Source organism: Mustela lutreola, chromosome 8, assembly GCF_030435805.1.
Source record: "Mustela lutreola isolate mMusLut2 chromosome 8, mMusLut2.pri, whole genome shotgun sequence".
NCBI classification, from domain to species: Eukaryota; Metazoa; Chordata; class Mammalia; order Carnivora; family Mustelidae; genus Mustela; species Mustela lutreola.
Window position 1 is genome coordinate 48289023 of NC_081297.1, and position 16766 is coordinate 48305788.

The 16766-nt window shown below is 49.8% G+C and overlaps 2 protein-coding genes across 3 annotated transcripts in view; one reads left to right on the plus strand and one right to left on the minus strand.

Annotated features, from left to right (window-relative positions):
* Positions 1-5146: 5146 nt before the first annotated feature.
* LTBR (lymphotoxin beta receptor) lies at positions 5147-11827 on the plus strand. The gene is made up of 10 exons (XM_059184587.1): positions 5147-5456; positions 5598-5694; positions 5923-6048; positions 6129-6281; positions 6608-6704; positions 6837-6928; positions 9541-9648; positions 9914-9939; positions 10509-10734; positions 10912-11827. The coding sequence occupies exons 1-10, from the start codon at positions 5361-5363 to the stop codon at positions 11151-11153; spliced, it is 1263 nt and encodes a 420-aa protein (XP_059040570.1). The 5' UTR covers positions 5147-5360; the 3' UTR covers positions 11154-11827.
* A 1436-nt stretch (positions 11828-13263) lies between these two features.
* Positions 13264-16766, minus strand: part of VAMP1 (vesicle associated membrane protein 1) — a 75903-nt gene continuing 72400 nt past the window's right edge. For both annotated transcript variants that reach the window (XM_059184597.1, XM_059184598.1), the window contains exon 6: positions 13264-14810. In XM_059184597.1, the coding sequence (XP_059040580.1) occupies positions 14593-14810 (218 nt within the window). In that variant the 3' untranslated portion in view covers positions 13264-14592. The remainder of the gene's footprint in view (positions 14811-16766) is intronic.

Genomic DNA, 16766 nt, shown 5'->3' on the forward strand with positions numbered 1-16766 from the left:
ATAAAACATGATCTTTAAAAGTGCAGAAATCATGCCCAAACACATTGTTGTGGCAATGCAGCTTTTCCAGCAATACAGAAATACACAGAACAACAAAAGCTCCCCTTTGCTCCATTTCCCACCCACCCCTCTGCCCAAGGAGAGCCGTCATAATCTATATATTGGTCTGGATCTTTTGGTGTGCTTTTATAGGTCTACATGTTTTTTTTTTTTTTTTTTTTTTTTTTGTAAATGGGACCATGTCATAGGTATTCTGTGACTCCCATATTTGCCTTTAAACTATGTGACTTTGAAAAAGGCACTTTACCTCTCTGGGCCCCTGTGCTCTCATCTGAAAAGTGAAATGGCAGGGGCAAGTGAGGGTGAGGCAGCCCAGATGGTCCCAAAGGCCCCTTCCAATTGACTTAATGCAAGAAGGAACCAGAGAAGCAAAGTGACCTGCCCAAAGTCACCCAGGAGTTAGGAGGGAAGCCAGGACAACTGAGCCTTTTCTTTTTTCCCGGCTCAGTATTCTTCTCCTGACTTCCAAAGAAGTGGAGTCTTGCTCTGCTGTGGACCCAGGGCCTTGTTTTCCTCAGTTTGGAAGTTCCCCCAGCCTCTCCCAAGCTGTTCCTTCCCTCCCAGCTCTAGCCATCCCCTAACCCTAGGTTTTGACCATAAAATGGGAACAGGCTACAGGGAGAGAAGTAATATAGAGGGTCTGCAGTGGGATGAGGGTCCTGAGTTTAAAGGGTCTTCTGGCCTTTTGCTCTCTGGGAAAAAGGACATGATGGAAATAATCACTTTCTCACCCACACTCCCAGAGAAGCCTTGTTGAGAATTCTATGGCGGCACTTACTGCTGGATACTATTAACCTGTGCGTGTGTGCACATATGGGTTTGTGTGTGTGCGTGTGCACAGATCCTACTGAGTTCTCTAAGAACAGGTGCTAAGTTTATTCATCTTGGTGGCCCCACTGTCTACTGATCACTCTTCGTTGACCCACTCTGCGGAAGACCACAAAATCAGCATCTTCAGACTCAAAGTTCATCTTTGACAAAAAGCGATGCGCTAGAAGAAAGCATCTCCATCAAACATTCTGATTTCCTTGGATAACTCATTAATTTGTCATCTATTAATTTATCTAAATTTCCTTCACTTTTTCCATTTCAGCTTCTATCCTTTCTAGTGTAAAACATGAGTCACTCAATTAAATGCAACTCTCTGTTCTCACTTAAGTAGTGAGCTAATTAGCGTTTCAACACTGGGCTGCCCACTGTGGAAAACAGTGATACTTCTATCTGCACTTACATGGTGTGGATTTCTCCTTAACCTAAAAGGATGCACCAGAAAATTCCTCCTTGCCATTCCTACTCCGGTCACCTGGCAGGAGGCTTAGAAGTTCACCATTAGAAGTTTATTCCTTTGGGTCAAGGCAGGATTTCTCTACCTTGGCACAAATGACAACTGGATGATTCTTTGGGATTATAGAGAAGGATGGTCCCCAGTTAAAATGCAAACAACCTGGAAGGGGCTGGCCCTCACCCATGACACATCTCTCAGTGTTTCCCATGCTAAGAGCAGCATGGGGAAGAGGAACAAAAGAAAGAGTATCCAAAAGAATCCATTCGTGGGGCCACCTACGCCTCTGTCTTCAACTCAGGTCATGATCCCAGGGTCCTAGGATCAAGCCTCCCTGAAATCGAGGCCCTGCTCAGCAGAGGGCCTGCTTCTTCCTCTCCCTCTGCCTGCCACCTCCCCCCGCCGCCCCCCACACCACTTGTGCTGTGTCAAATAAATAAACAAAATCTTTCTTAAAAATTTTTTTTAAAGAATCCATTCCCACCAACCCCCTTTTTGGATTCTTCCTGGACCTCTGGGAAGAAGGATCTCTCAGCAGGCCCCTTAGAGGAAGGCCTGGGAGAAGAGCCCCACTCCCAAATGTTCTGAGAATCTGTGGGGTACACCGTCGAGGCCTGGCGCTGCCCAAGGAAAATCAGTACAACTTGAAGGAAGCTGGCAAAGAACACAAAGGAGAGAAACCAAGACAATGCCCTGTCCATAAAGAATTCATGGATCTCCGCTGTGAGTTTCCTTCACCCTCCTGGAGAGGACTGGGTGGGCGTAATAACCATTTCTTGCTAAGCTTTGTCCATCATGGTCCAGCTTAGAAACAGGAAAAGCTCTGAGTCTTTCAAGTAGAAGAAATTTAACCCAGGGGATTGGGCCATGGGTGATGAAGGAGATAAGAAGCCAAGGGGGACAGCAAGACAACCCAGAATGCAGCAAAACAGGAAGCCGCCTCACCTCCAGGGCTGGAAAACCAGCAGGGTCTTGTAGCATTATAGACCCAGAGGCCCCCTAACCATTCGGCAGGAATTAAATAGTAGGGGCTGCCTAAGAGGAGATGGGATTATTAAAGGAAAGAAGGAAGAAGCACAACGAACCGCAGGTGAGGTCCGATGTCTGAAAGCAGAGAGAGGAGCCTGGCTTCTTTCCTCCTCCCACCTACCTGTCCTCCTCCCACCTGTCTTCCTATTGGCTGAACCTACCCGGAAGCCGGAGGAAAAAGGAATCTGGGAAATGTAGTTTCACAGCACAGCGCCGAGGAAACTAGAGAACAGATCTGTAAGCAAACCGGCAGGTGACTGGCAAAGGGGAAAAAAAAAAAAAAAAAAAGAGGCTCAGAGAGAGGAAGTGATGGACCAGGATAAAAGTCCAGATCTTAAGGCTCTCGTCTAGGATCCAGAGAGTCCTTGAAGGCTGACGTGACAGCATGAAATTGGCAGCAGAAAAAAGAACGTAGTCCAGCCAGTTGGGCTTTAAAAAGACCTGAGATGGGGCGCCTGGGTGGCTCGGTGGGTCAGGCCGCTGCCTTCGGCTCAGGTCATGATCCCAGGGTCCTGGATCGAGCCCCGCATCGGGCTCTCTGCTCAGCAGGGAGCCTGCTTCCTCCTCTCTCTCTGCCTGTCTCTCTGCCTGCTTGTGATCTCTGTCAAATAAATAAATAAGTAAAATCTTTTAAAAAATAAATAAATAAATAAAAAGACCTGAGATAATGCTTACCTGTGAAGCAGAAACCTTTGAAGTACAGGAAGTGTCGTAGGGAGATACACAAAAACATACAAAAGTGAAAATTCACTGATATGTATGCATAAGGTTAGTGTACTTTATACATTTCGTTGTTTATGAATTATACCTCAGTTAAAAGAAACAGCTGTTCCTCCTGTCTTTTGGATTAAATCCTGCCATACTTTCAAGTGACATGATCTGTGTCTGGGGTTTGCTTCTAAACAATCAAGGGAAGATTGGAAGAATGGAGGAAGGCTGTATGGAGGAAACTGCCAGGAGCCCAAGCTGGAGTTCACAATATTACTTTCTCCCCTTTTGTGGACGTATATGTTAGTGCAAATTTCCATAATAAAATGTAAAAAAGAAAAAGGAGAAAAAAGGCTCTGGGGACCCTAGACACACAGACATGCCTCGATGCACTGGAGAGCTCAGTGCTGAGTCCAGTCCCAGCCCCCAGTTACCTTGACCGGGAAAGAGCAGCAGCCCCAAGCTGTGCATGCTGCTCTGAAATGTCTTCCCTTTCCAGGCAGCCTTGGACCCTCTGGATAAACACTTGCCCACAGAGTACAGATCTCAGGCTTGTACCAGGAGAGTGAACTGAGCTGTCTACATTCAGGCAGGCCCTTCACTCTCTTGGGAGCCCTCCTCCCCAGACTCACTCTTGCACCAGGACTTCCCAGCTCCCCACCAAGACCTATCCAGCCAGTCAGACCAACCACTGCAAGGATGAGTGCAGGGCCCTGCAGGGAGAGGGGTGGGACGGTGCCTAGGCAGCCTATGTCCGGAGAGTAAGTGAGACCCTCACGCCAAAGGAGACAGTCCAAGTCACAAGGAGGCAGCATGGTTGTTGATTGAGCTTGGAGCCCAGGAATCAGGAACTCTGAACTCCAGGCTGGGTCTGCACAGACTGTCTGGGTGATATGAACAAGGCCTCCTCGTTTACTCCATAAATACATACCGAACACTGGGCATGGGCCAGACTGGGCTAAGCACTGGGAGCCGGACTTAAAGATTCCACCCAGACCATCGCAGAGTTCACAACCTGGTGGGGCAGGAGGCAGAAAGCAGCAGGTCCCAGACTGCAGTCGGGTGGGAGCCGAGCAGCCTGGGTGGGATGGGGGGGGGGGTGCTCCCCAGAGCCCTGCTGAAGCTCAAGGACAGATGGGAGCTAGCCAGGAGCACAGAGACCTAAAGACCAGAAAGCCTGGCATCAGGGCACATGGGGGTGCTGTTAATGGGTCGCAGGGAAATGATGGGAAGAAAGGGGGTAGGGACAAGACCAAACCCCCGGAATCCCAGTCTCCTCTCAGTGGCCCCCTCATCCTCCGTCTTCTCACCCTTGAGGCGAGGGGGCTGGACGGGTGCGCTTTCAGCCTCCTCCCATGCGGAGGGATTCAGTCTCCCGGGTGAGGAAGCTGGGACTGAAGGCCAAGGTTGTCCAGCTTTAGGGCAGCTGCCCCTCCTCATCTTCGGGTACTGGGTCTACCCGTTCCTCCCTGTCATCTAAGAACAGGGGAGCGGAGACCGCTGCCTTCTCTGCAGTGTCTTCTTGGTGACCTGCGCAGCACAGGGATGGATCATGCACAGGGAGGGCTGTCTGACTTGTTATGCCTTTGTAGCTTGTCTTAAAAAGTCACACAACAGGGCAGGAACTCCCAGGCATCCAGATGGATGCCAAGTGGGACTTCTGTTTCCCAGATGCTGCAGTTGGCTGGCTGGCTGACTGTGGGTCCCTGGGGGTCCCTGCACTCCCCATGTCTGTCAGCCACAGGCTCTTCCACTTTCAGAGCTGGCACCCAGCTGGACACAGCTCTGTCTGTCTCTCTCTGTTCTAAGTCAGTTCTGCCCTGCTCTCCAAGGCTCATCTGAGCATTGTCCACTGACTCTGCTGCCCTTTCCCACCTAGCCAACCCCTCCAGTCCTCCCCTGCTGGCCAGGCTTCCGAAGAAGGGAGGAGGCCCGGTTCCGGCCCTGCAGCCCTCACGTGCTTTCCCGGCCGCCCCCTCCCGCCCTGCATCGGGGCAGCCAAGCCTGTTCCTCTTCCCCGATTGCGACAGCTGCCTCTGCTCCCAGAGCTCCCTGTCCCCGCCCCGAAGGCCGGCTTGCTCCACTCCCACTTCCTGAGCCGGCGCTGGAGCCCTGGAGGCCAGGCCAGGGCCGGCCGCACGGCCCTCGGGGGCACGTCAGCCCGAGCCCTGTCCCAGGCCCTGGGCTTGGGAGCTTGCTGCCACCACTGCCCAGGACGTGCAGGCCTCCCATCTTCCTGCCCCGGCCTCCACCCATCTGGCCGACTGGCCTACTGGCCGCCATGCGCCTGCCATGGGCCGCCTCCCCCTGCGGCCTGGCCTGGGGGCCTCTCATCCTGGGCCTCTGCGGTCTCCTGGCAGCATCCCAGGCCCGACTGGTGAGGGAGGGGCCCATGTAGGTGGGTGGTGGCTGGCTTGGGAGGGCAAAAGGGGGTCTGCACAGCCCTCTCTCTAGTCCCTGTGCCCTTCCCAGCAGACCCCTGAGTAATTCTCCCCCCCACCTCCATCTCCCTGTGAAGGAGCGTCCATACCACACGGAGAACCGAACGTGCTGGGACTGGGAAAAGGAGTACTACGAACCCAAGCATCAGGTCTGCTGCTCCCGCTGCCCCCCAGGTGAGAGGCAAAGCCCGAGGAAGCTGAGGATGGGAGGTGAGTGGCAGGGGACTCTGGCCCACTCCGCTGCTGCCTCGGAGGGAAGACAGACACCATCTCCCAGGAAAGCCAGCCAGCCATCCTTCGTGGGTGGCTCTCCAGAGGACAGGGTCTTGCAGCGAGCAGAGCTGCAGAGGCAAGGGGGGATCCGGGCTCCCCTGACACTGCAGGGCCCGACTCCCATTCCAGGCACACACGTCTCCGTGGAATGCAGCCGCAGCCAGAACACCGTTTGTGCCCAGTGTCCCGAAAATTCCTACAACGAGCACTGGAACCATCTCTCCTTCTGCCAGCTGTGCCGCCCCTGTGACCAGAGTGAGTGGCAGGGGTCTCGGGGGAGGCTGGGATCACCCAGAGCGTGGGCCCTCCGCTGAGCTCTCCTGTTTCCCCACCAGTGCTGGGCTTCGAGGAGACCATGCCTTGCACCAGCAGACAGAAGACCCAGTGCCGCTGCCAGCCAGGAATGTTCTGCGTGCACTGGGACACGGAGTGTGTACACTGTGAGCCACTCTCCGACTGCCCACCAGGCACTGAGGCCAAGCTGACAGGTCAGAGGTTGCTGTGGGAGGAGGGCAGGAAGGACGCTGGGTACAGGGAGCACCTTCCAGGGCTGGGGGGGAACCGCCCAGGTAGTTCTCTTGGGTATAAAGAGCCGCCTCTCCTTCCCTGTGAAAGAGCCACCACAGGGGTCTGCAGAGACACCTGGACAGAGGCAGAATCTCAGAAAGCTTCTCTCAGCAAGAGGAAGATCAGGAAAGGTGCCGCGGAATGAGATGGGCAGGCAGGCAGGGACCAGCGGAAATTCACAGCATGGAAAGACCTGCCCCCCACCCGTGCCTACTCACCCTGGCTGGCCTTGCTTTTCTCTTGCCAGATGAAGTCGGGATAGTTAACAGAAACTGTGTGCCCTGTAAGGCAGGCCACTTCCAGAACACCTCCTCCCCCAGGGCCCGCTGCCAGCCCCATACAAGGTGAGTGTCCCCCCACCCCACTCCTCCACCATCCTAGAAGTGCCAGCTGCTGACCACCCTATGCTCGCACGCTTGGGCTCACCCTGCCACTCCCAGCCCTGTGCCCACCTGAATCGGGCCTCTCTGCTGCAGGTGTGAGGAGCAGGGCCTGGTGGAGGCAGTTCCAGGCACTGCCCAGTCTGACACCAGCTGCAGAAATCCCCCAGAGCACTCCGAGATGCCAGGTGAGGGCCTGGGGCTGAGGGGCACATGGGGCAGGGCGGGGGTGGGGGTAGGGTGGGGAGGGAAGTCTGGGAAGATGCCTTTATTCCTTCTATCTCAAAAAGTGGTGAAAAGCTGAATGCATCTCAGAATTGGGGCAAGTGGAGAAGTTCCTTAGGGAGTATCCCTAGGCCAACTTAACATATACTATTTTTATGTTATATATATATAACATTAAAATATATATATAACATATAACATTTATGTCATATGTATATAACATTAAAAGATACATACATATGTGTATACATATGTTATATATGTTACACATAACACATATCTATAACATGTATACACATATATATGTATACACATATATAATGTTATATATATACATATAACTTGTAAGTTACATACAATGTGTGCCAAGGACCACTCCTACTCTGACATGAAGTTGTAGCTGACATCACTGTCATCGCTTTGGACCTGCCACTGTCATATAATCTACTTACTAGACTGAGAATCTGTTTATTACATTACATGCTTATATTATTAGAAAATTCACCCCACATTTGACTCTTTCTCAGTTTGTTGCTTTTTGTTTGTTTGTTTGTTTGTTTGTTTCTGTGAGCTTATTGGTTTCCTAGCCCAGCAAATGATTGAGGGATATTTTCAATGACTGTAAAGATTATTAGTTGGGAGAGAGTTTACTAACTTTTTTTAAGTTACCAAATAATGATATCTTTCATTTATCAAGAGCTAGTGTGTCAGACACTCTGTCAGCACCTGACAATCACTAACTCATTTAATATATTTTTTTAAGATTTTATATATTTATTTGAGACAGAGAGAGAGCACACACAGGGGGAGAGGCAGGCAGAGGGAGAAGCAGGCTCCCCACTGAGCAAGGAGTCTGAAGCAGGGCTCCATTCCTCAGGACCCTGGGATCATGACCCGAGCCAAAGCCAGATGCTTAACTCACTGAGCTACCCAGGCGTCCCTAACTCTTTTAATCTTGCTTAATGACTCTACAAAGTACAGATGACCCTTGAACAACATGACTGCGCAGGTTCACTTATATGTGGCTTTTAAAAAAAAAAATACAGCACAGTGCTGTAAATCATTTTCTCTTCCTTATGATTTTCTCAATAACATTTTCTTTGCTCTTACTTTATTGTGAGAACACAGTATTATATAAATACATAACCTGCATTAATCAGCTGTGTTACTGGTAAGGCTTCTAGCCAACGGCAGACTATTCAGAGTGAAGACTTCTTGGGAATCAAAAGTTATACATGGATTTTCGACTGCACGGGGGTCGGCGCCCCTAACCCCTATGTTGTTCCAGGGTCAACTGTAGTTCTGTTATTATGTTCACGGAAGGAAGGAGGTTCAGCAGAGTTTATGTGGCTTGCCCCAGATCACACAGGTGGTAACTGATGTTATGAAAACCTATACTCAGTTCTTTCTTACTCCAGAGCCCGTGCCATAAATGCATGCATACTGTAGAAAATCAGAAAATTCAGAGAAACAAAACTAAAAACCACCCACAGGACCATTACTTAACATATCCACTCTTAACATTTCTTAATATATCCTTCCAGTTGTTTTTCTAAAAGTGGAGTCATTTGAATATTTTGTAACTTGACTTTTCACTCAGATATATCCTAAATCTTTTTCCATGTCCTCTTGTTATTTTATAACCATGTATCATGCCACTGGCACTTTAGAGCTGGAATTTTAGACTGTATGTACCTAACCCCCTCATTTTACCTTTGATATGGTCCAAAAGGAGGAATGACTTAAAAAGTCACCCAACTGGGCTGGAACCCAGAGGTCTTGGACTCCAGGTCCAGTTTTTTCCCAGACCTCCCACTCTATCCTCCCTTAAGCCCCAGGTTTAGGTGGATCAGAAAGGGCAAGCTTCCAGGATGCAACTCTCCAAGCCTTTCTAACCTTCTCCAGACACACGTGATGGGCACTATAGACTCTGCTGTGAAAGACAGAAATTACCAAGGCTACATACCAGAATCTGAGAAACCCAAGTCCCAGCCTCCCTTCCCTCCCTCTCCTGGGATTGGCCCTGAGCAAGGGGGTGGGGAACTTGCAGCCTCTCCTCTTTCACCCCCAGCAACACCCACAGAGACAGAGGGGCAAACTCATCCCCTACAGTGGCCTCTCTCTAGGACAGGCAGGTCCACAGAAGTGTTGCTCTACCCTGTGTCCTGAGTCGCTTATAAACCGAAGCCCCACCCTCCCTGTACTGCCTCCCACCCCCTTTTCCAGCCCTGGAAACCCAACTGCCCATGCATCTGTTCTGACCCACAAAGTGCCTCTTTCCCTAGTCTCTATGTGGTGGCCACCAGCACCACCCCCAAAGATCTCCATCCGTGAGTTGCTCCTGGCTGTCAGCAGGTCCTCTCCAAGTCCAACTTGGTTTCCCTTCTCTGTAACCCAAGGGAAGTTTCTCAAATTCTGCCTTTAGGAGCTGTAGTGGGTCTGGAAAGGAAAAGCTGTTCCCCCTTTTCTGTAGGTTGCCCAGACTACTGGAAACCTGGTCCTTAGGTAGCCCCCCACCCTGCCCACCCTGCCCTTTCCCCTGTCATCACGGCTCTCCTGTCTGCTGTCCCCACAGGAACTATGATGGTGCTGGCCATCCTGCTGCCACTGGCCTCATTCCTGCTCCTCACCACCGTCCTGGCCTGCACCTGGAAGAGCCACCCCTCTCTCTGCAGGAAGCTAGGTAGGAAGAAGCTGGATACAAGCAGGGAGGCAGGCCTGGCCAGCTGGCTGCCCTCACCTGCATGAGGGAGGGAAGACTTGCGATGCCCACCCCGAGCACGGACATCCTCTCCACCGAGCCCCCTATTCTGAGGCCGGAGATAAGGGCAATGATAGCCCTGGGAACCCACGGTGGGGGGCATATACCCCGGCAGGCTGTGAACGGTACAAGCCAGGGGGCCCAGGGCCTACCGGAGGCCTGACCCCCATCTCATTTTCCGTTGCAGGATCCCTGCTGAAGAGGCGTCCAGAGGTAATGGGAAAGGCTGAGAAGGCAGCAGGGAGGGCCAGGCTGGGCTAAGTGAACAGGGTGGGATAGGCAGGGTAAGAGTGTGTAGGCTTCAACATCCACTCAACTAATAAGTGTTTGAGCCTACCATGTGCCAGGCTCCATTCTGGGCACCATGGATATAGCAGTGAACAAAGCAAAGTTCCTGCCCTCCTGGAGTTACAGGCCAAGGGAGCAAGACTAAAGTTAAAGAAATACATATCAGTGGGTGATAGTTGCTAAATAAAGCTCAGTAGGGGGACAGTGACAGTGGCAAAGGGTGGGGGGTACATTATCTTAGAGTGGACAGAGAGGACCTCTCTGACAAACTGATATTTGAGCAGAGAGCTGAAGAAATGAGGGAGCCATCCATCAGAACATCTCAGGGAAAGTGCCCCAAGAAGAGGGGCATCAAGTGCAAAGGCCCTGTGGCAGGGAACATGAAGTGGAGTAGAGGAGAACAGTGAGCTGCCTAAGCATGGGATGGGGTGTGGGAATTCAAGAAAGCTGGGAAAGCCCATGTCATCAGTTGGTTCTCTGCCTCTCTCCTCCAGGGAGAGGAACCAAATACTGCTGATGGAAGCTGGGAGCCTCCAAGGGTCAACCCACATTTCCCTGACCTGGTAAAGCCACTTCTGCCCTTTGGAGACCTGGCCCCCACTTCGGCCAGGCTCCCAGCACCCCCAGGTTTGGAGGAAGAGATGCTGCAGCAGCAGAGTCCTCTCAGCCAGGCCAGAGAGCTGGAGCCCGAGTTCCCAGAGCAAAGCCAGGTGGCCCATGGTGAGCCTAGGGCAGGTAGCAGGGAGGAGAGGGGGAGGGAAGGAAGAGTGGGGTGGGAGGGATGGTGGGTAGGAGGCGAGTGTGGGCCAGACGGAAATAAGAAGACTGAAGCAGAGCAAGACAGAGACTCCCAACAGCTTGCCATCAGCCCCTCTCAGTCGTCCTCCTTTCCCGCAGGTACCAGCGGCATTCATGTCACCGGTGGGTCTGTGACCGTCACCGGCAACATCTACATCTACAATGGGCCGGTTCTGGGGGGAGCACGGGGCCCCGGAGATCCCCCTGCTTCCCCAGAGCCTCCGTACCCCACCCCTGAAGAGGGTGCCCCTGGCCCTCCTGGGCTCTCCACACCCTACCAGGAGGATGGCAAAGCTTGGCACCTGGCTGAAACAGAGACACTGGGCTGCCACGCCCTCTAACAGAGCCAAGGACCCAACTTGTCACCCATGCCTCTTGGAGTCTGGGAACAGCCAGGAGAAGGGATGTGCAAGAGCACCTTCTCCCTGAGGCTGCCCTACCCACCCAGGACTGACCGAGGGCCTGGGTCGGGCCCCTGAGAGGCAGACCATGAGGGGTCGGACCTCAGACGCACCTCCGAGAGCAGGGCCGGGCACTGGCTGGGTAGGTACCCCCCACAAGACTCTCACCAGCAGCTGAGCGGGCCTGAGACTTCATCGCAGACCCTCCTGCCCACGGGGCCTGCGACAGCTCAGCTTCCAGCACGGACCGGGCATGTGATGCTCACTGCCGCCCACCACGGCACTCGACAGCCTCCACACGGCCGAGCAGGAGGCCGGCCACATGGTCATGGGTGAGGACATCGCGGGACCTCCAGCAGATTCATGGTGCTCCTCCCCAAGCTTCAGAGGCCCTTTGAGAGCCCACCCTTCACACGGACTGAAGTAGACCCTGTAGGAAGATGGGGTTCATGGAGGATGCCCCTCCCCTCTCTGCCTGGACGGGAAAGGGAATGACTGACAACTGGGGGGTTTGGACACAGTTACTGGGTAGAAGGGAGAGTTTGGGAGGGGGAGGAAAATGGCAAGTGTATTTATAAATTGTAACCACATGCAAATAAAGAGACTGAGACCTAGATCACTCATTTTCTTGGGATTCTCAGAGAAATGCTGTTCCACTGGGGCAATGTCAAAGGCAAAGGTCAAAACATTAAAATACAATCCTACAAAGGGCTGGTGTATGTAATTTAGGTGATAACAGTATTAACCTGGGTTGGCTGACAGGGTGCCAGACAGTGCTCCAGACACTTTATAGTATTAACTTATGCAATCCTCACTGCATCTCCCTGAGAGAGATACTTTCAATATTCTCCTTGAACAAATGGGGAAACTGAGGCACAGAGAGGGTAAATGACTTGCCCAATTCAGTTGCAAATGGCAAAGCTGGATTTCCACCCAGTCAGGCTGGTTCTGGAGGTAAAACCTTCACAAACCACACACCTGCATAGAATTTAACCCCGAAAAGGTTAAAAAAAAGGGGGGGGTGGCGGGGAGGGTGGGTGGGGGCGGGGTGGGGGACTGGTTTTCTCAAATAAGCAGATCTTCTTCACGTCCCCCAGGCATTCAGTCGGAGCCAATTCTCACACCCCCAGCCACAGTGCAAAGTGGAAAGAGTGTGCTTTCCACATGGCCGGTCAAAGGGAAAGACACGCACTTCAGAGATAAAATATGAGAGACCAAGTTCACATTCTGTCGGTGAAGAGATCCAGGCCAACCTCCTTCGGTGCTCCTTCAGAAGGGGCACTCATGATTTTTACTTGTTTATTCCGTTTTGTCTTATTTTGCTCAAGCTCTTCTGCTAGGAAATGTTTGGGCCCTAGAATTTATCTGTGTCACTGCCTGGTGGAGACAACCTGCACATGAAGGATTGTGAGGGAAGCAACTGCCAGAGGACTTCACCTTCCATAAAAGGCCACCGTGTGGGTCTAGTGTTAAGAACTCTGTTGCTGGCGCTCATCAGGATGGCACGGCTGCAGGACACGTAGCCATCTGAGCCAACAGAGCGGATGGGTTATTTAAGGTTGACCATGAAAGTATTAAATCCAAATTCCTTTTTTAAGAATTAAGTCATGGGGCACCTGGGTGGCTCAGTCAGTTTAACATCTGCCCTCGGCTCAGGTCATGATCCCGGGGTCCTGGGATTGAGTCCTGAGTCAGGCTCCCTGCTCAGTGGGGAGTCTGCTTCTCCCTCTGCCCCTCTCCCTGTTCTTTTCTCTCTCTCTAATAAAATAAAATAAAATAATTTTTAATTTTTTTTTAAAAAGCTATAGTGAGCTGTATCTTTATAGTTAATCCCCCTCTCTTCCAGTATGCCAGAGCCAGACTACGTGAATCCTTAATCATTACTCCAATGTATTTAGATAAAAACCAAATTTTATACATTTTTCAACAAAATAAAACGGATGAAAGCTTTTTTAAAGAAATGGTGCTAAGGCCCTAGGTGGCACCGTTCACACTTAGGACCACACCAGTCTGTGTGAATTTCTTAGGGCTGCCATCACAAAGCGCTGCAAACTGGGGGCTTCAAGAACAGAAAAGTATTTTCTCACCAGTCTGGAGGCTAGAAGTCCAAGATCAAGGTGTCAGCAGGGTGGGTTTCTTCTGAGGCTTCTCTCCTTGGCTTCCTGATAGCTGTCTTCTCCCTGTGTCTGCACGTGGTCTTCTCCCTCCTGTTTGTGTCCTAATCTCCTATTTTTCTTTAATGAGAGAAAGAGCAGAGGGAGAGGGACAAGCAGACTCTGTGCTGTGCACGAGCCCAGTGCAGAGTGTTATCTCAGGAGATCATGACCTGAGCCGGACACTCAACCAGCTGAGCCACCCAGGGACCCCTAATCTCCACCTCTTATAAAGACACCAGTCAGATTGCATAAGGGCGCACCCAAATGACCTCAGTTTAATTTAATTACCTCTTTAAAGACTGTGTCCAAGCACAGTCGTGTCCTGAGGTACTGGGCTATAGGATCTCCACATATGAATTTGGGGGGACATGATTCAGCCTATAACACAGCCCATGATTATTTTGCCAGAGCTGAGTTAACAGGCTCCAAGCCACACCAACAGAGCATGTTTAATATTGAGAGGAGCTCTCCCTAGATTGAAAGCTGATAGAAAAGCAATGAGGACAGCCTGTTGATTGTTATCTTCAAAAGAAAGAACCAGGGGCGCCTGGGTGGCTCAGTGGGTTAAAAGCCTCTGCCTTCAGCTCAGGTCACGACCCAAGGGTCATGGGATTGAGCCCCACATCAGGCTCTCTGCTCAGCAGGGAGCCTGCTTCCTCCTCTCTTTCTGTTTGCCTCTCTGCCTATTTGTAATCTCGGTCTGTCAAATAAATAAATAAAATCTTAAAAAAAAAAAAAAAGAAAGAATGAAAGAACCAGATACAAGAAGAGGTGAGAAGGGGACAACTGGGTCTGAATCCAGCTAGCCTCCCATACTTGACTTCTGAGAATGCCACTCCTCTATCACATAGGGGACAAAGGCAACACAGACTGATGACAGCGTGGCTGCAGGGAGCCCAGGAAGGAGGCTAAGGTAGCAGTCCATAAGAGAGATGGACATAACTGGGTATAGAGTACTGGCAGTGGGAGATGTGGGGCTATGTTGTCCCAGGGTAATGAAGTTTTTATTTATTTATTTGTTTGTTTGTTTTCAGAAGATGGAGCAGTTCACATTGACGGCTGTGATAAATTCTTTCTGCAAACTCCCCAGCAGACTTCTGTACCTTTCCTAGGAACAGAACCCCATTTCTGTACTAGGACAAAGATTCCATGATATTAGCAGAAGAGGCCCTTTCCCTAATCCCAGGAGCAAGTAAACCCGTTTCCTTTTGCCAGAAATTGGTTTAGGATGGACATGAGGTCCATTTCTGACCAATGATGTATATAGGGAAGTCTTTCTTCCCAGGACAAAAAACATCATTAGGACAAAGTGTTTGGCTTTCTTTGTCCCTTCTTTCTTTGTGGAGGATGTTTGTGTGAGAACATAATGCCTGAGTTGTGGCAGCCATCTTGCTATCATGAGGAAAAGTCCAGGGAGATAAAAAGGATAAGGATGGAGGTCCTGGAAGAAAAGAAAAGAACATGGTTCATGAAACATTCTTTTTGTGTAAATCAGAGCAAGTTAAGTTTTCGTTTTCTTTTCTGGTTTTAACTTTATTTTCTTGCTTTGGGTATTCATATGGCTCAAAATTCAGAAAATATCAACAAGTAAACAGTGGAATGTCTCTTTTCCACTCTGACCCTCAAACACCACAGTGCCCTTCCTGGAAGCAACCACTGTCACTGTTTCTGATGTTTTTTCCAGAGGTAATTTACAAATATAAACACTCATATTCCCTTCCTCCTTTTTTCCACATTCTCTGTATATCCTTCCCCTTGTCTTTTTCACTTAGCAAAATAGCTTGGCCATAATTCCATCAAAAATCTCCCTTGTTGTTATATCTGCATCTACATAGTATCCCATTATATGGTCACCCCATTTAACTGGATCCCTTTGAAGCATTTTAATTCATTTCTAATCTTACTATTAAAAACAATTCCAGGGGCATCTGGGTGGCTCAGCTGGTTCAGTGTCTGACTCTTGGCTTCAGCTCAGGTCGTGATCTCAGGGTCATGAGAGAGAGCCTGTACATACATAGCTGGGCTCTGTGCTCAGTTGGGAATCTGCTTGAGATTCTCTCTCTCCCTCTCTTTCTGCCCCTCCCCTGCTTTCACAGATGCATTCTCAATCTCTCTCAGATAGATAAATAAATCTTTTTTTTTAAGTTCCACAATAATAACATATTTTGTTTTACACATGTGGGAGTATTGCTATCAAAAAATTGCTGAGCACCTGGGTGGCTCAGTTATTAAGTGTCTGCCCTCGGCTCAGGTCATGACCCCGGGTCCTGGGATCCCTACTCAGCGGGAAGTCTGCTTCTCCCTCTCCCACTCCCCCTACTTTTTTCTCCCTCTTGCTATCTCTCTCTTTGTGCCAAATAAATAAATAAAATCTTTATTTTTTAATTGCTAGAAATAAAATTGGAGGTCAAAGGGTAGGTATATTTTATTTTGATAGCATTACTAAATCGCCCTCCATAAAGACTGAACATGAGCTATTTTTTAAAGATTTATTTATTTATTTATTTATTTATTTATTTGAGAGAGAATGAGCACAAGCAGGGGGAGCAGCAGAAGCAGACTCCCTGATGATCAGGGAGCCCGATGCTGGGCTCAGGGTTTGATTCCAGGATCTTGGGATCAAGACCTGAACTGAAGGCAGACGCTTAATCAACTAAGCCACCCAGGTGTCCCTGAACATGAGTTATTTTTAAGAGTGTCCATTTCCATATGCATACACCAACTTTAGTGTGTTAGCAAACATTTTGATCTTTGCCAATCTGAAAGGTGAAAAATGTTATCTGAGTATAATTTTTATTTGCATTTCTTATTATGAGTGAACTTTTCCATTTTATTGCTAGTAAATATTTTCATTATGTTAAGAGTAATTTGGGGTGCCCAGGGTACTGGGATCAAGCCCCACCTCGGGGTCCCTGCTCAGGAGGAAGCCTGCTTCCCCGTCTCCCACTCCCTCTGCTTGTATTCCCTCTCTCACTGTGTGTCTCTCTCTCTGTCAAATAAATAAATACAATCTTTAAAATGGGGTGCCTGGGTGGCTCAGTGGGTTAAAGCTTCTGCCTTCGGTTCGGGTCATGATCTCAGGGTCCTGGGATCGAGCCCCACATCGGGCTCTCTGCTCAGCAGGGAGCCTGCTTCTCCCTCTCTCTCTGCCTGCCTCTCTGCCTCCTTGTGATCTCTCTCTGTCAAATAAATAAAATCTTTAAAAAAAATTTTTAAAAAGAGTCATTTGTAATTTACTTTCCACTGTCTGTTCATCTCTAACTATTTTTCTATAGAACAATTTCCAAATGTTATCTTGCTATCCTTGAAATCACCTATTAAACTGATTTTTTTCTTCACTAACTGGTAACACTTCCATTAACATAAACCAAATTTGTGTAAGAATTTGCATTTACTT

Coding starts and splice junctions, on each gene's coding strand:
- LTBR (XM_059184587.1), top strand. CDS start 5,361: ATGCGCCTGCCATGGGCCGCCTCCCCCTGCGGCCTGGCCTGGGGGCCT. Junction 6,282..6,607: donor CACTGAGGCCAAGCTGACAG/GTCAGAGGTTGC, acceptor TTCTCTTGCCAG/ATGAAGTCGGGATAGTTAAC. Junction 6,705..6,836: donor CGCTGCCAGCCCCATACAAG/GTGAGTGTCCCC, acceptor TCTCTGCTGCAG/GTGTGAGGAGCAGGGCCTGG.